The 21,301-nt window shown below is 54.8% G+C and overlaps 1 protein-coding gene across 5 annotated transcripts; it reads right to left on the minus strand.

The window, feature by feature from the left end:
• Window positions 1-2,232: 2,232 nt before the first annotated feature.
• Window positions 2,233-21,044, minus strand: HPN (hepsin). Of its 5 annotated transcripts, none has more exons than XM_067019150.1 (14): window positions 20,911-21,044; window positions 20,298-20,451; window positions 19,661-19,730; window positions 13,503-13,604; window positions 13,373-13,414; window positions 7,928-8,057; window positions 7,736-7,858; window positions 7,558-7,598; window positions 7,047-7,212; window positions 6,755-6,945; window positions 3,468-3,563; window positions 3,133-3,275; window positions 2,782-2,946; window positions 2,233-2,564 (listed from the first exon to the last, which is right to left on the minus strand). In XM_067019150.1, the coding sequence occupies exons 3-14, from the start codon at window positions 19,674-19,676 to the stop codon at window positions 2,526-2,528; spliced, it is 1,254 nt and encodes a 417-aa protein (XP_066875251.1). In that variant the 5' UTR covers window positions 19,677-19,730; window positions 20,298-20,451; window positions 20,911-21,044; the 3' UTR covers window positions 2,233-2,525. The 5 variants fall into 5 exon arrangements, with proteins under 5 accessions (XP_066875251.1, XP_066875252.1, XP_066875254.1 ...); XM_067019151.1 differs by having other exon boundaries at window positions 2,233-2,495; window positions 20,911-20,964; XM_059044394.2 differs by lacking the exon at window positions 2,233-2,564 and having other exon boundaries at window positions 2,572-2,946; window positions 20,911-20,964.
• Between the last annotated feature and the right edge of the window lie 257 nt (window positions 21,045-21,301).

Below are 21,301 nucleotides of genomic sequence, written 5' to 3' on the forward strand. Positions count from 1 at the left end.
AATAACCAGGGTGGAAAAATAACTGTACATTTCTCCTTCAACTTGACTGGGAGAATGCCAACTTATAAACCACATATGGAGCTTTCCATTCCAAGTTACATCCAGCAGGCTTTCTATATTTGAAAGTGAATATTCAGATATAAACACTCACCATGAATGCAAAGCCTTGCTTGTATTCCTGAGGTGGTTACATAAATTAGATCAGATGGGCCAAATACCTCTGGGTCGGAGATACACGGCAGTGACATGGAAGAAAGATCTGATATTTGATCTTTCTGAAGATCAAGATCCTAGCAGAGCTTCAAAGCAATCCTGTGATTGTTATTATTATTTTTCTAATATCTGCGTGGCTCCTTGGGGTGGGCGACAAGGTTAGTGGGAGCAGAGGAGAAACAGGCTCACCAACCCCTGGCCAACAAAGGAGACTGGTGAGTGGCGGTTGAGTGCATCGCAATCTCCCAACCCCCTCCCCGCTCCAAGAGCAATAATGTGGGCAGAACCCAGAGTGGCCCCCTGGTCGACATCTTCCCAGTGGACGATCAGTTAATTTTTAATGTCCAGACTTCCACCATGTCTCCTAGAATCAGGCTGCAGCCCCTCAGGTCTCCCAGGGCGGGGCCATGCCCTCTTCAGTCCCACCCAGAGCAGGGTCATGTCTACTCAGACTGGCCCCCGCCCTGCCAGGGTGAGCTGTGGCCCCTCGGAACCCCCGGGACATGGTCATATCTGCTCAGAATCCCCAAGGTGGACCATGTTCTTTCAGAGTCCCCAAACTTCATAAAACACACATACAGTACATTTTTCAGCTAACGACAAAGGAAAATTTACAGTCCCATCCTCATAACTCAATACATTTCTAACAAAGCAATGTGTGGGTCAAGTCTCGAATTATATCTCCAATATCATGGGTAGAACAGTGCAGCAGCATGCAGACGTTTGGAAAACTGCATGGAGATGTGGGGCTGGGGCGTTCCTGGTGGACAAAGTAATTGTGCGGATCACCAAATCCTAAAAGTTTGGTCCAGGGAGGGACGCTTGGAGCATTTTCTGAATGGATAGTCTGTATGTTATTCAAAGGGGCTTTCCTGTGTCTATTTATGTTTTAGGAAATTGCTCGGGGGCTTGTAGCTGATGAGCAACCCATTTAATTTTTATCATTGAAAGTCATGGGAGGGACCCCCTGGCAGCCCAGTGGTCAAGACTCTGCGCTTCCAATGCAGGGGACATGAGTTCAATCCCTGGTCGGGGAACTAAGATCCCACATGACCCACGGCGCAGCCAAAAAAAAAAAAAAAGAAGAAAGAAAGGAAGAAAGAAAAGAAAGTCATGGGAAACAGGCACCTGGTGGGTGTTTTCCTACAGAGCATCTGGTGTCCAGCAACACCTGGACAAGACTACCAAAGAAACTCCTCAACTTCCTGTAGTTTAGGGGGGCACTAGTGCCCCCTGGTGGCCACTGGTGTCCCAGCAAGGTCTGCAGATGCTCTAGGGAACAGAGTGGGGGTCCCAGGGGAAACTGAGAACCACCTCCAGCCCAGATGAAAAGATGGGGGTCTCAGGTTGTGCTCACAAGGCCTGGTGCTCCTGTCTCCTCCCTACAGGGCCCTGCTTTCCATGTTGATCCACAGTGGATGTCTTTTTTTCACTGGGCATCTACAACCATTTTTTCTGGAAAGAGCAACCCATTTTCCTTTGGAGAACCCCTCACACTCAAGTCATGTAGCTCCTGAGGGTCAAACCTCCTCCCCACCCCATGCACAGGTGCACAGTGATTTGATAAGGGATGAGCGTGTGACCCAAATCCGTCCAGGGAGAGCCAGGCCTGGGACTTTTTTGCTGGAGCTGATGGGAAAGAAGCATTCTTTTCCCACTGTGGCTGTTAAGTCATCCATGGCATGTAAGAGTTTCGGTGGGTTGGGGGGACATCTCTGTCTCTGATTGTAGGGGAGCCTGCTTGGTAATGAAGCTGACACAGAAAAGCAGATGTGAGAGAGGAAGTGAGGCACAGACAGTCCTGATGAAAAATATTCAGCAGCTGGATCCAACAGTACCTGAAGCCAGACGCTCCAGAACATTTCCAGTTAGGTGAACCAATTAAGGTATCTTCTCTTAAGCCAGCGGGAACTGGAGGATCATACTCCCTGTCTGATGTTTGCCAGGCCCAATTGCTCTCTTCCATCCCCCCCCAAATTTCCTCATTTGCTGCTTACATTTGCAAACTCAGAGACCACATTAATCAAAACCATCTTTATTATTTAAAGAGCATCCTGTCATCAGGAACACTAGATGGGATTCCCCAGACGGCAGAACAATATTTACATGGGGGTCAGAAGGGTGAGGCTCGGGTGGTCCCAGGGCTGAGTGGGCCCGCCACTGTGGAGGACCTTGGAGGGAGGGGATCCTTGGACCTGTGGGCTGGGCCCAAGAAGAAAAATGTTCCATCCCGGGGTGAACCCCATCATGTGGGGCTGGAGCCACCCAGATCAGCTTGGGCCCTGCAGGCGTGCACAGCGAGAAGCCACAGGTCAGAGTTGGGTCACCATGCCGCTGGCTTCGGAGTGAGTCTGGGGAAAGACAACTAGGGGCTTCCAAGGTCTGAGAGGCTTCCCCCAAAGTCCCGCAGCTGAACTCCCCTCCCCAGGAGCCCTCTGAAGGCTATCCGTTCCCTAGGGCACCCTCTTCTAAGCCTGAGCGTTGGTTTCTGGAAAACCCTGGCTCCCTTTCCCCCTCAGAGTCCCAAACCCTCCCACCCTCTGGCTCCCATCTGGGCCCAAATTTCACCTTTATGGCCTGGAAGATCCACTCCCGGAAGTCACTGACTTTGGTGTAGACGCCTGGCTTCTGGGCCAGGGCACAGCCGGTGCCCCAGCTCACGATGCCACACAGCCGCCAACGTGGCGTCCGAGAGATGCTGTCCTCACACACGAAGGGGCCACCGCTGTCGCCCTGGTAGGGTACGGAAGGCCTGGCTGGAAGCCAAGGTGGCTGGCGGAGAGCCCCTCCTTGGATGATTGTGGGCGGTGGTCACAGAGCGCTCTGGCCCTGAGGTAGTGAGCCTGACCCCCCACTGCCGTGGGTCTCCGCCCCCCAGAGAGGCGGAGACACATGAGGCTGCACCTCGCCGTCCCTCACCTGGCAGGCATCAATGCCACCCTCAGGATAGCCGGCACAGAACATCTTGGGTTTGATCTGCTTCCCGTAGAAGTCGGGGCCGTTGCAGACATCACTGCTGATTATGGGGACTCGGGCCTCCTGGAGTACCCCCGCCTGTTGGCCTGGGGGTGTGCAGGCAAGGCTGGACGAAGCTGGGGAGCATGCACACCCCCCTTCCTTCCCGGTGCCCACCCGGGCTCCTTAGTGCCCCTACACCCCTGGGCCATGAGGCCTTCAAGCAGGCCAACGGTCCTTCCCCAGCCCGGATCAGAGTCTCCCTTAACAGTGGCTTCCCAGGCAGAGGACGAACTCACCGTAGTACTGTGTGTTGCCCCAGCCAGTCACGGTGCAGATCTTGCCGTCCACTAGGGCCTGCCCGGCAGCCGGGAGGCACACGGGCTGGATGTACTCTGTGAGACAGACCACGCTGGTCCCACCCCTGCCGGCCTGCCCCACCTGGTACAGACCTCAGTCCAGCTGCCCCCGGTGCCCCCGGCCCACCCTTCCCTCTGTTCTTTTACAACAACAACAGCAGAAGTTGCCTTCTACTGAGAGCTCACTATGTACTAGGCACCTTTCTTGGGTGAGTTCCTTTAATATCCCATCAGCCCAGGGAGGTAGGAGCTATTAGTACCCCATTTAAAGAGGGGAAGGGCTTCCCTGGTGGCGCAGTGGTTGAGGGTCCGCCTGCCGATGCAGGGGACACGGGTTCGCGCTCCGGTCCGGGAAGATCCCACATGCCACGGAGCGGCTGGGCCCGTGAGCCATGGCCGCTGAGCCTGCATGTCCGGAGCCTGTGCTCCGCAACGGGAGAGGCCACAACAGTGAGAGGCCCGCGTACCACAAAAAAAAAAAAAAAAAAAAAAAAAAAAACACAAAAAGTAAAGAGGGGAAAATAAGGCCATATCATTTGTCCAAAGCCTCAGAATGAGTCAATGAGTCGATGGCAGAGCCAGAATTTGAACCCAGCTTGGCCCAAGTTGCAAGCCTGCGTTCTTAACCATGGCCCATGGGGCTGTCCCTGCCTAGAGGGTACCTCTGTGAGAAATTTTACAAGGTACTATCTTGAGATGCTGGACTTCCACTTGTCAAAAAAATCATCATAATAAACACACCAGTCCACCCTGTCCACAGTAAGAACGGCATCCCTGACACATGACTTCCTTGTGCAGTGCACAACCCACACCAGTGGTCCTGGCGGCCCTACCTGCTGCCTACTGGTGACTTCACCTCCCTGAGCTCAGAGCTCTCAGGTGCAAAATGGAAAGAATAATCGTTTCCCCCCAGAGGTGTAGAGTGAGAAATCGGTGACGCGTCGAATACCATGCCTGGCTAATAGGAAATGCTCACGTAACTAGTAATAGTAAAAAACAACGACAATAGCAATGATTGTTAATATTAACTGAGTGTTGGCATTGCTGTAGGCTCTTGACTCAGATTAACCCTTTCCATCATTTCAATAACCCTCGGAAGTCATTTAACAGATGAGGGAAACTGAGGCATGGAGAGGTGAAGCCACGTGCCCAAGATCACAGAGCTGGCAAGTACCTGACCCCAAAGCCCATGCTGTTACCCCTCAGCCATGTGTCTCAAACCCAGGCCGCTCCCACCCCATCCACCTGTGCCCCATGGATACCTCCCCACTTCAATCTTTCTAACCCTCTCACTCCATTCACTAAAGAGAAGGGTTTATTTTGTTTTAAAGAGAAACATGTATCACTCAATACTCTGTAATGACCTATACGGGAATAGAAACTAAAAAAGAGTGGATATATGTGTAGGTATAACTGACTCACTTTGCTGTACAGCAGAAACTAACACAACATTGTAAAGCGACTATACGCCAATTAAAAATTAACTTGGAAAAAAGAAAAGAAAAACATGGATCGCTCCCTTACACGGAAAACCAGCATCATGGATCATTCAAAAGAAAAACAACCATAAAAATAAGAAAAATGCAAACCAAATAGTACTGACTTCCCTGGCAGCACAGCCAGGGGCTTACAGGCACTGACTCCAGTGCCAGGCAGCCTGGGCTCAAACCTTTGCCATTTGCCAGTTGTGGTAACTGGGGGCATTATGTACCTTCTCTGTGTTGGGACCTTTCCCCTTGTAAAAAAACAGGATCATTAGAGAACCCACTCTCCCTGGGCTGTTGGGACAATGAAATGAGTGCATGCTTGGGATGTGTTGAGGGCAGTGGCTGCACACAGGAGGAGGGTGCAGTTGAAGTTGAAGTTCATCCTATCATCATTATTATTGTATTCTTTCATTATTATTATTATCATCATACTGTTGCCTGCTGAAGGATCATCATCATCGCTATTTTAACTTCGTTATCTTCACCATTACTATTTTTTTTATTTTTATCATTATTATTACTATTCCTACTACAGAGTGGTCTTCTGAAAGCTGAAGCCCACGGCCTGCTCTTAATCCAAAAGGCATGTGTAGATGAGGTATTAAAGACACACTGGCGGGCTTCCCTGGTGGCGCAGCGGTTGAGAGTCCGCCTGCCGATGCAGAGGACGCGGGTTCGTGCCCCGGTCCGGGAGGATCCCACATGCCGCGGAGCGGCTGGGCCCGTGAGCCATGGCCACTGAGCCTGCGCGTCCGGAGCCTGTGCTCCGCGACGGGAGAGGCCACAGCAGTGAGAGGCTCACGTACCACAAAAAAAAAAAAAAAAAAAAAAAAGACACATTGGCACCCAAGTGAATCTTTCTCATCGAGAGCAAGGAAATGCTCCAGAGAACTGTAACACGGATAACGCCTGACTTCCTGATTCATTCATATACTTAAATTTTTTTCATTTCATTTTTTTGGGGGTGGGGAGTGACGACGTTTCTGAGATATAATTCACATACCACACAATGCACCCACTTCAAGTGCACCAGTCAATGTTTTTTAGAGAGGTTTTAGATATAGGTACGAGCCTGCCTGGCAATAGGAAGGTGCAACCACCGTCATAGTTGATTTTAGGACATTTTCATCACCCCTTTTACCTACGACCTCCTGACATCCCCATGCCCCGCCTCCCCCGCCCCGGGGAACCACTAATCTGCTTTCTATCGCTACAGGTTTGCCTGTTCTGGATATTTAATCTGAATGGGATCATACAGTATGTGGCTCTTTGGGCCTGACTTCTTTCTTAGCACCGTATTGTCCGGGGTCGTCCATTGTGTTCCATGAATCAGGACTTCATTCCTTTTTATGGCCTAGTATCATTCCATTGTATGGATCTAGCACGTTTAGTTTATCCATGTGTCAGATGGTAGACGTCTGGGTTGTTTCCATCTTTTGGAATAATGCTGGTCTGAACACTCGTGCACCAGTTTTGGTGTAGCTATGTGTTTTCATTTCTTTTGGGTACGCTCCTAGGAGTGGAATTGCCGGGCCAAATGGTAACTCTGTGTTGAACTGCTTGAGGAACCGCCACATGGTTTTCCAAAGTGGCTGTACCAATTGTCCCCATCTAATGAATGCCCAGTGTGTGCCCCTCAAGATCATTTCCCTCATCACCGTGGATTCCTATGCCCCAGCCCCGTCCTCTGTCCTCCTGGCCCCTGGTGTCCCCAGGCCAAGGGAGCAGCCCCAGACTTACCTGTGAGGGGCAGGGAGCTGGAGAGGTGGACCAGGGCAATGTCATTGCTATTCTCCTCGCTGTTGGGGTCTCGAAAGGGGAGATAGCCCCCGTGGTAGATTACTGCCTGCACCCCCAGCTGCACGCCATGGGGTGAGGTCTGGGCCACGGCACCGGCAAACACTCGCCATTGGGACAGGACCCGGTTCCGCCTACCAGGGATAGGAGGGGAGGGTGGCAGCCTGCTTGGGCACAGCCTCCCCGACCCTGCTGCTCCCCAGCCTCCCCCCTCAGCGCCGCGGGAGACACTCACTCTGGGAAGCAGTGGGCGGCTGTCAGCAGCCAGTCTCTGGAGAGCAGGGATCCGCCACAGAGGTGTGCTCCATCGTAGCGAAGACTGACTTGCCACGGCCACCTTCCCAAGCTGGCGTCCTGGCCGCCCACGATGCGATCCACGGGCAGCTTCCTATGGCCACAGTCTGTGGGGGGAGGGGCAGTCAGGGGCAGTGGGAGGCCTGGACCCCCTGCCTTAGGGGGTCTGAGAGGTCATGCGCCACTCTGTGAAGAGTGAGTGGAAACGATCCTAAGCTGAGGGGTCTGAGGGACATGGTTCCACCCTGGGGGAGGGTGTCTGAGGAGACACAGACCCGTCCTTGGGGACCTAGAGGGACATGGCTCTACCAGGAGGGGAGGGAGAGCTGAGGAGACACAGCCCCATCCTTGCAGGATCTAAGAGGATAAGGCCCACCTGGGGGTATCTGATGGGACGTGGCTGCCCTCGGGGGGGGGGTCTCAGGAGAGGACTCTGAGTTTCAGGGTCTCACCTTGGCAGATGGTAGCCAGGAAACGACCCCTGGGACAGTCGCTGTGGGAGAGACAGGGATGGCGACACAGAGGGAGACAAAAAGAGAGGCCAGTTAAGACGCAAGAAAGGCGCAGCGGGGAGCACGGGTGTGCGTGCCCGGGGCAGTGTGCGCCCTGCCTGCCCGCCGCCCTCCTCACCACACGGAGAGGACCTCGAGCAGCCTCCGGGCGTGCGGCAGCCTCCCCTCGTCCACGCAGAAGAAGCCCGACGTGCCGTTGGCGCCTGCCGTCCGCACATCCAGCTCCGAGTGGGCCAGCGCCCTGGGCGGGGCAGGGGTCAGGCCTGCGGCCCCGCCCCCCAGCCCCCCACCCCCAGGGGCACCCCGGTACCTGAGGAAGCCCATCTCCTCGCAGCTGAGCCCCGCCACCCTGGCGTTGGAGCGCGAGGAGCACAGCAGGCGCCACGTGCCCTCCGTCTGGTCAAACACCGTGAGCCGAGGGTCGGCCGGGCCGACCTGCACTGCAGGGCGACAGGACCGCCGCCTGGGTCACCCTCCTGCCCGAGCCCTCCCGGCCTCTTCTCCGACCCCGTGGGTCTAATCCTGAATCCTGGCAGGCCCAATGGCAGCACCCCGGGCCCCCCACATTTGTGAGTGCATCTGGAAGGGCCCATGACTCAAGTTGAACCAAAGATCGGGGTCTCTGGGACTCTGGCTTCCCCACCAGGGGGAACAAGGGGGCTTCCTCCTACCACTGGGATTCCTAAGCTGGTTGCCCATGAGCTGGAAGTCTGGAACTCTGCCAGGAGATTTGGGAAGAGGGAAACTGTTTTAACCAAGCTCTCAGGAGAATGGCATGTGAGGCTGGGTCTGCCTGGGCCCATCTTTGCCCCCAGGAAGGGAAAAATGAGCCAATGTGGAGGAAAGTCAACAGATTTCTGATAACATTTTTTTTTTTTTTTTGGTACGTGGGCCTCTCAGTGCTGTGGCCTCTCCCGTTGCGGAGCACAGGCTCCGGACGCGCAGGCTCAGCGGCCATGGCTCACGGGCCCAGCCGCTTTGCGGCACGTGGGATCTTCCCGGACTGGGGCACGAACCCGCGTCCCCTGCATCGGCAGGCGGACTCTCAACCACTGCGCCACCAGGGAAGCCCCTGATAACATTTTTAAAGCCCCCGATGGAGTCAGGCTTGAAGAACCCCCAGAACTGTTGCTTAAGTGAGTCAATAATTTCCCTTTTTGTTTAGCCAGTTTCTTAGATTTTCCCTTTGTCTTTTGCAGCCTGAAGACCCTTGACTAATACATCACAGTGCCAAAATATTTAAATAGATTTCCTATAATCTTAAAAAAAAAAGAGAGAGAGAATAGCTATCTTTTTCTGCAGGACTTGTCAGAGCCTTGAATACACACTAAATTGCCTGATAATTCTCCAAGCAGAGGATGCAGTATTCGTTCATTCATTCAACAAGTGTTAACTAGACACATACTCCATGCCCAGTCCTGTGTGGGGTGATGCCGGGGGACATAAAGATGACCAAGACAGCCCTGGGCTGTGCCCTCACCAACCGAAGTCCCCCAATGGGGGAGACAGACAGCAGTAAAAAAATCACCCAACCAAACACAGCATCACCAACTTTGAGAAGAGGTAGGGCGGAGATACACAGAAAGGCTGGAGAGAGCTTATGGGGGATTCCTCCTGCCTGGGGCTTACTGTGTTGAGAAGTGATGCTCCCCTCAGCCCCTCACAGGCTGCTCCACACATGGTCAGAGGACCCTTGTCCACACCTACGCCAGGTCACAGCCCTTAGCCGTATTTATTTACATTTAGCAAACACTCAGTATGTGCCAGGCTCTATTTTGGGCAATGAACAAATCAGACAAAACCCCCAGCTCTGAGGAGCTCAAAGGCCAATAGGTGAGATGCATAACAAACAGGACAGAGAGGTCAAATAGATGGTGTGTCACAAAAGAAGGCGCCAGGGAGATAAATCAAGCTTGACAGAGGCAGGGGAGTGCTGGCATTGAGGGGAGGGGAGGTTGCACTTTCCAACAGGTGGGCAGGGAAAGCTGCACTGAGAAGGTGGTATGCAGACAAAGATCTGAAGGAGGTAAGAAGACAGGTGAGGGAACAGAGAACCAGGCCAAAGGAACTGCCTAGTGCAAAGATGCCAAAGTGGTGGTGGTGGCGGAGGTGGGGGAGACACGGGGGATGTTTAAGGAACAGCAGGGAGGCTGGAGCAGTGAGTTAGGGGAGGGGAGATGGGAGACAAGACTAGATTGACACTAGGACTTTGGCTTTTACCAGGAGTGAGATGCAGCCAGAGGAGGGCTCTGAGCCAGGAGGGCCCTGGTCTGACTCAGGGGTTCACAAGCTCCTTCTGGCTGTGTGTGGGGAGCAGACTGTAGGGGCGGGATGGGAGCAGGGAGACCAGGGAGGAGGCTGTGTGATGGTCCAGGAGGGAGAGCATGGAGGCTGGGCCGGGGTGGGGGCAGTGGAGGAGCAGAGTTTAGATTCTGGATAGACTTTGTGGGTGGAGCCCACAGGGTCTGCTGAGATTGGATGTGGGTGTGAGGGAAAGAGGGGTCAAGGGCAATTCTAGGGTGTTTGGCCCGAGCCCCCAGGAGGATGGAGCTGCCACTGACTGAGATGGGGAAGGTGGGGAGGAGTAAGCTTGGGGAAAGATCGGCTGTGAACCCCTTTTCTCCTGAGCCTCCTGCGTGGCTGGTGTTCTGAGAGCACATTCTGGGAACGTGAATCTGGTGCAAACTCAGTTTTGCATCCTCGTAGGAAGAACTTGGTGAGGCCACACCCAAGCTGAGCAGTCTTCCCACAGCCCCACAGATCTGGGCGAGGGGAGGCAGGACTTCCAGGGAGAACCCTATCCTGCTGAGGACAGAGAAAGGCAGACAGAGGATGTGCATTCAGGCCTGAGTGACTCCAAACCCCAAGCTTTTAATGTTGCCCTAGACAGCCTCTCAAGTGACTTCCCTCCTGAGGGTTAAACAATAATGGCACAGTAATAATAACACTGGCTATGTTTCCCGGTGATGTCAGTGGGCTGACCCCATGCTATGTGTCATATCTGGGGGGTTCTTTGAATCCCACCACCATCCTGGAAGGTAGAGACCATTTCTATGCCCATCTTGCAGATGGGGAAACTGAACCTTGGAGAGGCTATACTTGCCTGGGGGAATATAGCTAAGAACCTGCAAAGCCAGGATGTGAACCCAGGCCTGCCTACCTGCATCTCCCTGCTCCTTCTGTGGCTCTCATATGGACCCTTACCCGTCCCCACCCTAAATATACTCACCCACAGCCTGGACTAGGAGCTTCCTGGCTGACTTGCCTTAGTCATAGCCTCCAGGTGGGGGCCCAGGGATACCTGGTACCTCTGCTGGGTGGTGCGTGCCACCCGCTGAGTCCCCAGACCAAGACTTGGGGTCTGAAACACCAACTGCGGGTGGGAGTGAATTCTTATTTTTAAATGACTTCTCAGTGCCCCAGGAATGTGATTTCCAGAAAGTGTGAGGTTTTAGGAAAAAATTATCACTTTATGGATGGATTTGGAGAGAGGGGGGAGGGAATATCAAATGCCCCCTCCAAGTATTTTTAAAACTATATTCTGTGCCACTGTTTCTCACTTCTAAACTCTTTATTCTTGTTTGTATTATTTTAAGCAACGCAAAAAGTATGTTCTGGGTCACCTGGTTTGCCCACCAAATTGTCTGATATATTTAGAGGTGTGAAAATCCCAGAAAAGTGAGGTGGGGATATTATTTCTGGGTTGTTTTTGTTTGTTCATTTTGTAGTTTCCCAGTGTCTTTGAAAAACCCGAGTATAATGGAAGGGCACTGTGCTGGCGTTGGCCAGAGCCAGGTCTGAATCGTGGCCTAATTACTTTCCAGCTGGAAGCCCAGGACAAGTTGGTTCATGTCGGCAATCTGTCCCCATGCTTATTCATTAAGCAAAGATTTCCTGAGCACCTACTATGTGCCGGACACTGTCTGGGGCAGTAAACAAAATGCCCCTGCCCTCCTGAAATTCACCAGGAGTAAATCATGAACTGCCAGTGGGAGGAGGGTTTTGCCAGGGGCAGCAGGATGGCTGTGGGGAACGGGATGGGGGGTGGGGGGGGCGGTCTGGAGCCTGGGGGCAGAAGGGCCCTGCTCAGGAAAGGTACAGCCTGAAGCATGAGACACAAAAGCCCACGGTTAACCAAGTTGGCCGAGAGTCAAGCGTTGCACGGATCATTACCTCCTCTAATTCTCGCTCCCAGTTCCAGATGAGCACTCTGAGAACCAGAGAGGGCAGGAGAGGTGTGAGCCTCAGCTCAGCAGTGAGGGTGCAGGACCCTGAAACCTGCCTCGGGGTGTGAGCGGGAAAGAAGGTGGTGCAGGGAGGGTCCTTCGAGGGCGTGAAAGCTGCCCATGCGCTGGAGCCTGAAGGGCACCGGAAGCAAGCATGAGGTGAGGATGGAGAGGGGCCCACATCCTAGGAGCCTTGGAGCCTGGCTCCTTTTAGCCCAGTGGCAGTAGTGACCTTCCGGCAAGTGCATGACCCCTCTGCCCTGCCATTTATTCAACGTGCGGACTTGGACAAGTCAGTTCACTTCACTGGGCCTCAGTTTCCCCATCTGCAAAATGGGGGTGATGATAATGGCCCTGACTTCACAGGGCTCTTGTGCAAAGACTGCAGCCCGGGCCTGGCATGTGTTAGCCGTCACTATGGCAACTCACTTGGCTGTTTCTTGAGAAACAATAGAGTATAGTAGTTCTGTACAAGAGCTGGATCCAGGCTGCCAGGTTCCAATCCCAGTGACCTGAGGCAAGTCACTTGGTCTTTCCAAGCCTCATTTCCCCATATTAAAATGGGCTGTGTGGAGGATTTAATGAATCAATACCTGCGAAGCCCTGAGGCCTGTGCCTGGCACATGTAAATGCTCTCTAAGTGTCAACTGTAGTGGTTGACCTTGAAGGTGGCTTTCCTTGTCTAGATGTTCATTTCTGCTCTTAATGGGAGCTGAGTCCTTTATGGAACTAGAGGAGGTTTGTGGGAGTGAAAAATGCATCCCATCACCCCACTTCCCCATTCTTCCTGCTGCCCTGAGCCACAGAACAGCAGCTTGGAGTTGGCATTTGGGGAGATTCATTCATTCCACAATGAGTTTCTGCATCTATTTGTGTGGTCACTCCTTCCCACCTGCATGCAGATACATCTCTACCAGTCAAGTCAAAGAGCTATTCGTGGCCCCATCATTTACCAGCTGCATGTCCTCTTTGGTCCTCACTTTCCACATCTGTAAATGGGGATAATAACAGCAGCTACCTCCAAGGAGAGCTAGAAAAAGGTTGGCTGAATTCATACAGTACCTCTCAAACATGTTTTGACCACGTTCAGCAATAAGAAACACATTTTTACATTATGATGTAGCCTTGAACGTCTGTTTTCTGGGGTGAACTATGGCGCTGCTCTAAGCCTCAGTTTCCCCATCTGTAATATGGAGAGAATAACGGTCCCACCCTCATAAAACCAAAAGAAAAGCTTAGCAGGACTTCTTCTTACTGAGAGAGATGCACTCTGATTTTTTAAATCTATTTCATACTTTTTAAAGTGTGGTTTTCAGCTCACTAATTTCATGAGGCACTAACGGGTAACGCATTTAGAGTCTGAAAAACACTGGGTTTGACAAGTGAAGCGTTTGGAGCAACAATACGAGTGCAGTGCGGGAGCAGTACCAGCATTCCTGCATTCATTCAAAAAAATCCTTGCATTGAGTTCCCACCAGGTACGGGTTTCCTCCAGGCCTCCCCAGAGGGTCTCAGCACGCTCTACTCACCTGGATACAGCGGCTCCTGATCACTCCTGAGTAGAACGGTCACTGCAGAGAAGGCAGAGGTGAGGGCAGGTAGGCTGGGAACAGCAGGGGGCAGGGGAGGGGAGAGGCGCAGGGGTCCGTCCACTCTCACCAATGGCCCAGGACGCTGCCCCGATGCCTGTCAGGAGCAGCACGGTCCCCACAGTGAGAGCTGCCACCTTGGGTCCAGAGCAGCATGGCACAGTCCGGCCACCTGCAATAGACACCATGCTGGGGCCACTGCCAGGTCTGTCCTCATTGTGGCAGGATCTGAGCAGCTCTGCCCTGCCCCCAGGCCAACTTAGCACGCCGGAGCCTGCCCTGCCCTGGACCCAGTTTCCTGGGGTGAACAGTTGGCAGGGCTGTCCCTCCCCTGCGGCGAGGACAACCAGGTGTCCAGCCCCCCAAGGCTTCCAGCTGGGAAGAGCCGTGGCTGGGACAGCTGCCACCCTCTCTGCCTATATTCCTGGCCCTTAAGGGATTTCTCCTCCCCAATGACGCTGCTGTTATTTCCTTCATCACATTGTGTTGTCTCTTCTTGAACGTCTCACTTCTGCTAACTTTCCCAGAGGTTCTTGGAGCCTCTTGGGGGCTGTGACCCCTGACCTTTGCCCTCTTGGCAACTCTCTTCCCTGCTGTTTGGCATTTTCTCACTGCCTCACTTCTCTCTGCTATAACAGACCCTCTGCCCCTGGAAACCCCCCAAAACCAGACCTCTCCCAAAGGACCCAGCTCCAAGGTCAAATTTGCCCCTGGAGGTTGAGAACTTACATTTGGAAATTTGCCAGCCTCACTTAAAAATATTGGCCTTGGGGCTTCCCTGGTGGTGCAGTGGTTGAGAGTCCAACTGCCGGTGCAGGGGACACGGGTTCGTGCCCCGGTCCGGGAAGATCCCACATGCCGCAGAGCGGCTGGGCCCGTGAGCCATGGCCGCTGAGCCTGCGCGTCCGGAGCCTGTGCTCCGCAACGGGAGAGGCCACAACAGTGAGAGGCCCGCGTACCAAAAAAAAAAAAAAAAAAAATATTGGCCTTGGACTTCCCTGGCGGTCCAGTGGTTAAGACTCCGTACTTCCACTGCAGGGGGCACAGGTTTGATCCCTGGTCTGGGAACTAAGATCCTGCATGCCGTGTGGTGCGGCCAAAAATATATATATATATTGACCTTACCCATTCCTATGTGGGACCTTGGGCAGGTGGTGTCACCTCTTTGAGCCTCAGCTTCCTCATCTATATAATGGGCATCCACCTAGCACACACCTCTAAGTATAATGTTTTAAAGTTCTTTTAAATAATAATAACCATGCTCTTATCACATGTTTTATGTGCCAAGCACTGCTCTGAACGCATTAACTTATTCAGTCCTTATCTAAGTTATGATTCCCATTTTTCAGACAGGGAAAACTGAGGCTCAGAGAAGTGGAGTCACCTGCCCAAGGTGACTCAGCCAGGAAGAGGCAGTGCTGAGTCCTGAATGTGCTATAGTGCCTGGCATATAGCAAGTTCTCAATAAATGCTTTTTTTTTATTTATTTATTTTTCATTTTTTATTGGTCAACAAATGCCTTTAAATCATTAGAGCTGTGTGATCCTGGGCAACTCCCTTCACCTCTCTGGGCCTCCGTTTTCTCATCAGTAAAATGGGGCTTTCTTCATTCATTGTCCTACTGAGCATCCACTGTGTACGTGGCACCATTCTAGGCTCTGGAGACACATCCCAAAACAAGACAGATGAGATGCTGGTTCTCATGGAGCTCACATTCTCATGTGTGTAAAGTGAGGAAAACCAAAACAAGTAAACAAGTAAATGAGCTTGATAATTTCTAGATCGTGGCAAAGTCTATGAAGAAAATGAGGTGGGCTGGGGGTGGCAGTGTTCTGTGGGGTGTTCAGGAAGGACCTCCCCAAGAAGTGACTTTTGAGCGGAGACCTGAGGGGTGCGACCAGCCAAGCAGAGACCTCCCGTAGAAGGGCACAGTGGGCAGGGGCGACAGCGCAGGCAAAGACCCGGAGGCAAGAATAAGCATATGGAGGGTTAGAGGGCAAGAGAGGCCACTGATGTGGCCAGAATGGCATGAGCTTGGGGAAAGCAGTAGGGCCAAGGCTGGGGCCAGCTGGGGAGGGCTGGCAGTCCCCGGAGAAGAGGGTTTTTATTCCCAGTGCAACGGGGGCCCTGGGGCTGAAAAGCCAACCCTTTTGCTAGGGATCAGGAGGACCAAAGGGAAAAGGCAGCTGAAAGCTTTTGCTGGGCCTGGCACGCACCCGACTGCCCTTGGCATCTGCAAGGCCCTCCCAGGGCTGCAGGACCTCCCATCTTTGCCATCTGTGCCGTGGCGGTACGGCTGATGGGCACAGGGCCAGGCCAGCACCCGGAATGGAGCAGGAAGCAGTCCAGCACCTTCCTGGGATGGCTACTGTCTGAGTGTCTTAAGAATCTGAGAGCCCAGCCACTGCCATCAAGGTGCTCCTCCCTCCAAAGAGGCCCCAGTGGACCAGGCCAGCCCAGCCCTGGCTGGCTGACCCCTTCCTGTCTCCCTGAGGAGAGAAGTCCCCACCTCCACCCCCAACCGTCTTCCTGGTTCCAGTGGGAGGTCTTGGCTCCCCTAGCCGTCAGGCTCGTCCTGGTTCCTTTGTGTTCAGATGTGCCTGCAGAGCTTTGGGCCATTCAGAGCCCAGCCCAGAGGCTTTGGCACATCTGCTGGGGCAGGAAGCATTGCCACCCTGTGTCTCTTAAGGTGAGAGGCAAAACCTGCTTTCATGCCTTCTGGGGAAGTCAGGGGACTTCGGGCAACCCCCAAACAGGTGCCTCTGGTGGGACAGGAAGCATCCTCACTCTGGCCCCCTGGCGTGAGCGGCATTCTCACTGCGTATCTTTGCTGAGGCAGGAAAGCGTCCTCACTGTGTGAGAGGCAGCAGCATCCTTGTGTGACTCCTCAGGGCTGGGTAAGCCAGGACCCCCGAGCTTCCCCCTGAGGCTCTGCTCTCTGTTCCTCCAAGGGCGCTAGGCTGCCCTTGTCTTCTCACAGGACAGTTCTTCTGTCCCCACCATTTGCTGCAAAACCCTCCCAAGTGACATCTTTGGCTCCTTGTCTCTAAAACTCCGTTCAAGCTACAGCTCCGTGTCTGTTTTCATTGTACACAACTCCAACTTCCTGAACAGAAGTCTCTCCCCATCTGATTTCTGGGACACCGCCCGTGCCCGATTCTGATTCTCCCCCTACTTCTCCATCTCCTCCACACGCTCCCTGAAATCTGGGGTCCCCAGGGCGGCCATGGCCTCCTCCCCCTCATGCCTCCCCACTCCCGTCTGTCTTACCCACCTCCACAGCCTTTTCTGTCCCCAGACCTGGACTCTCCTTTGCCCTAGATCGGGGGTCCTGCAGTCTCTTAGATGCCTCCCACTTGAATCCCCAGGTCCCATACTGGCCTCAATGTCTCCCCAAATGCCCAGGTTCCGTCTCAGAGGCCCTCATCCTCAGGACTGTCCCTCATCTGCAGGACGCCTCCCTCCCACCACAGCTACAGGCCTCCTGCGTGTCTCCTGCCCACTCTCTCCTTCCCTGCTCCCACCCCATCCAACCCCTGGCCTCAGTCTCTCCTTCTGGCCCAGCCTCCAAATGGAACCCCAGGGGATCTTCCTAAACACCAAATCCAACCTGTCCCTACCCTCCATGACTCCCCAGGACAGAGTCTAAAGCCCTCAGCCCGTGGTGCCAGCCCCTCTAGGATGTAAGCACGGCTGTTAGAGATTTGGGGGTTGAACACGCTTTCCTAAATTCCCACACAGCCACATGGCTCCTTACCAGACAACTGATAAGCGGTTCCAAAAAGCAACCAAAACGACAGGACTTATAAAACAAAGAATACCCATCAGCGCCATCTTGTGGAGAGACCCGGCACTGCCCAGTCATGGGTCAGCTTCTCACCGGAGTCCTAATGGATCTCAATCACCTTCCCAGCTCCATTTCCAACTTTACCGACAGAAATACCAAATTAGCTACGTGCCACTGCACACCCGGCAGATTGTCACCCCAGCTGTTAGCCTTGCTCTTCCCTCTGCCTGGCACGCCTACCTACTCCCTCCTCATCCTGAGTGTCAATTCAGGTATCACCTCCTCTGATTCTAAGTCTCCAGGGAGCATCGAGAACCTCGCCTTAGGTGTACTTCAACAGCAGAATGGGGCTTCCCTGGTGGCGCAGTGGTTAAGAAGCCGCCTGCCAATGCAGGAGACACAGGTTCCATCCCTGGTCCGGGAAGATCCCACGTGCCACGGAGTAACTAAGCCCGCGCACCACAACTACTGAGCCTGAGCTCACGAGCCCGCGAGCCATAACTACTGAGCCCGTGTGCCACAACTACTGAAACCCGCACGCTTACAGACCATACTCCGCAACAAGACGAGCCACCACAATGAGAAGCCCGTGCACCGCAACAAAGAGTAGCCCCCACTAGCTGCAACTAGAGAAAGCCTGCGTGCAGCAACAAAGACCCAACGCAGCCAAAAATAAATAAATAGATACATAGATAGATTTATTTTTTTAAAAAAAAAACAAGCAGAATGGTAACACAAACATTAGCACAACTGCAGCCACAATGGTTCTCAGAAGCTACACCGACCTTAGCCCTGTCCTAACCCCATCCTGCAGTTTCCTAAAATCCTTGCAACCGTTAATGAGGAAGGTGTCATTATCACCATCCCCAATTTACAGATGAGGAAAGGACGCCCAGAGAGGTGCAGCCACCTACCCGGGGTCACCCAGCAAGTAACCACAACACCAGAACTTTTCAGCATTCGTGTCTAGGTTTGAAACGACAGCAGGACTCCCCTCCAAGGCCAGGCCCGAGCTGCCTGGGGATGCACTGAAGCCCACTGTACCTCGGTTCTCTCTGTCCCCAGGCCAGTCTCTGGCCATCCTTCAGCACATGCTCTGCTTTTCATCCCTGGTTCATTCACCCATAGGCCCCAGGTCTGGTGAGATCCCTTCAGTGGACTCCAGGAAGGAATGGTTCCAAAGGTTCAGGGCTCTGCTGCCCACCTGTTTAGCAAGGGCACAGCACCTTCTCCCGAGCCACTGGAAGCCTGGATTTACTCTGGGCCACAGCTGAATGATTTGGGCTCTGATTTGCTAGCTGTGCTGAGACCCAAAGAGGTCAGTGATCTACACCCATCATTTCAGTCAACACATTCAGTGCTTCCTGCCTATCACGGCATGTAAATCCTCACACCATCCTCTGAGGTGGGCACCAGTACTGTCTCCATTTTACAGAGGAAGAAACGAGGCCCAGAGAGGGTAAGTCGCCTGCCCAGGGCCTCACAGCTAGAAAGTGATACTGCCTGGGACCAAACCCAGCTAGCCTGGTTCCAGGAAGAAGAGAGGGAGTCAGCCCCAGCTGGGGAGCATGGAAAGGAAAGGCCACCCGTAACTGGGCCCTTCCAGCTGGCTCCCAAGTGTGGACGACGGTAAAAAGGAGCCAGGGTGTCTGGAGCCCCTGCCAGGGGCTTCCGTGAGCCCTGGTTTCTCCCCACCATCCCTGGAGCAGTTTCTCTGTTGTCTCTCCCCTTTCCATCCATCCGGACCGAGTCCAAAGTCCTCCCTCTGCTGTTTTGCCCACAGCGTGAGGAGGTGGGGGGAATGCCTGGAATCGGTGGGGGTCTTGGGTCCCAGGACTCCAAGTCAGCCGACCTCTTCCACGACAGCTCTGGTGCACCACATTTGACTTACACGCTGAGCCCCACGCTGGAGCCTTGCGTGTGTTCCGTGCTCCCAACAACCTCACCGTAGGTAGGTAGGTAGGTAGGTAGGTAGCATTAGAATCCATGCTTGACCCAGGGGGGGAATGAAGCCCAGAGAAACGACGACACTTTCACGAGATGGCACAGCAAAAAAGTGGCAGAAGCCAATTCGAATGCGAGCCTGTGTATTTGACTCCAGAGTCTGTGTCCTTGACTGTGATAGCTAGTCTCCCCGCCTTGGCCCCTAGTAGAGGACAGGTCCAGGGGTAGCTGAGAGATCACTGGGGGATGAGGGGAAACTGAGGCAAGGAGCCAGGAAGGTCATATGGGGTGGCAGGGAGGCAGGTGGTGGCACAGCCCCACAGAAAATTTGGTTAATAGTTAACGAGGTGGAGGAGGGTTCAGAAGCGAGTGGGGATCGGCCCCAGGAGGGGTGCCAGAGAGAGGGGGCTCCAAGGGGGTGGAGGGCTGGGAAGAAAGCACAGAAGGAAGGGCGCCAGGCAGAGCCAAAGTTGGGGCTCAGGGAAAGGGGAACTCACCCTCCTTCTCCGCCATGTCACGGCCTCTAGTTAATGATTCCCCGGCTGACCTCCCGGGCCGGGGCGGGACCTGTGGAGAGATGAACGGGGGGAGGCAGGGCCTGGGGGAGCCCAGGCCAGCCCCTGTGCCCCCAGTCCCAGGCGCCCATCCAGGGAGGCTGAGGGACTGGGCCCCGGCCAGAGCACGCCGTGATCACGGACACAGACTGGGCTGGGTTCAAGGATGGGGTCAGTGTGTGACCAGCAGCCAGGGGGATGTGCCTGGATTTGTAGGGCTGGCGGACCCCAAGCCTGGGCCTGGGTGAGGAGGAGACTAGGGGTCTGAACTCCTGGGTCTGAGGGAGGAGAGCTGGGGCCTCAACTCCTGGGTCCTGGGGAAAGAGAGGTTTGGGGGCCAGCCCTCCTTCAGAGGAGGGGCACAGGGGCCTGGACTCCTGGGTCTGAGGGGGGAGGAGACTGGGGCCGATCTTGGAATCTGAAGAAGAGGGGGCTGGAACTCTGAGGTCCTTGGGGAGAAGCCTGCCAGCCCACTCTCCGGGTCCCTGGGAGCCCTTCTAACCGGGAGCTGAGCATTAGGGCGGGTTGGGGTGAGGGGGCCCACGTCCTGGGGACTGGAACTGAGGACCCTGGTCCTTACCCTGGGGTCCGGCAGGTGGGGACGGAGCTGAGAGATGGTGCCGGTTTAGGGTCAGTCTCCGGGCCTGGGCAGGAGCATGGTGGCCCCTCAGCAGCGGCGGCCCCAGAGGCAGCGGTGGCGGTGGCGCGGGGCCTGCTAGGCCTGGCTGCCTCACCTGAGGAGGAGGGGGCTGGGCAAGAGGCGGGGGAAGGGGCGGGGAGGGGCCGGGCAAAGGGATTGGCAGCGCCGGAGGCCACCTGGCTGGTGGGACAGCGTCTGCAGGGGCTGGACCAGGCCGGCCCAGAAACCTGCCTCCGGCCTGGAGGGGGCTCAGGTGTGCCGGTCTGAGGGGACGAGGAGCTGGGACTGGCTTGGCCTGAGGGCCGGGGGTCTGGGGAGACGGGGCGGGCTGGGGGTGCTTACAAGGACCAACGGAAGGAGCTACGAATTGGAGGGACACAGAGGGAGGGCACCAGCTGCCCCAAGCCCACCCTGCCCCGGCCTCTTCGCCTGCCTCCTGCCCAGCCCCCACCCTGCCCCAGCTCAGGCTGAACCCCGTCCTTGTCCACCCCTGCCCCTTCCAGCACCCTATGCCCGGCCCCAGGCCCACCACTGCCCCTGCCATTTCCTGCACCTGTTGACCAAGTCCTGAACGAGGCGGTCCCAGTTCCAGGCTGGCCTCAGCCCAGCCCGTGCCCCAGACCCCTCCCGCACCCCAACTCCTGCTCCACCCTCTGCCCCTTCCAGTGTCCCCAGCCCAGCCCCAGTCCCAAGCCTGCCCCCGCCCTTGCTCTCCCTCCCCCCCCGCCCCCTCCCCCCAGCTGCTTTCCTACAAGTCACGGGGGCTGGTTTGCTTTGGCAGCCTCTCTGCCGCCAGCAGCAATGACCTCTGGAGCTGGGAAGTCCTAGACGGGAGGAGGGGGGGATGGGGACCTGGCCCGGAAAAGGCAGCACTGAGTGCTGAGGCCCAGGCCAATTGGCCGGAAGTGTCCAGAGGCAGATACACACTGTCCCACATCAGACAC

The sequence above is a fragment of the Kogia breviceps genome, chromosome 18, assembly GCF_026419965.1.
Source record: "Kogia breviceps isolate mKogBre1 chromosome 18, mKogBre1 haplotype 1, whole genome shotgun sequence".
Taxonomy (NCBI): Eukaryota; Metazoa; Chordata; class Mammalia; order Artiodactyla; family Physeteridae; genus Kogia; species Kogia breviceps.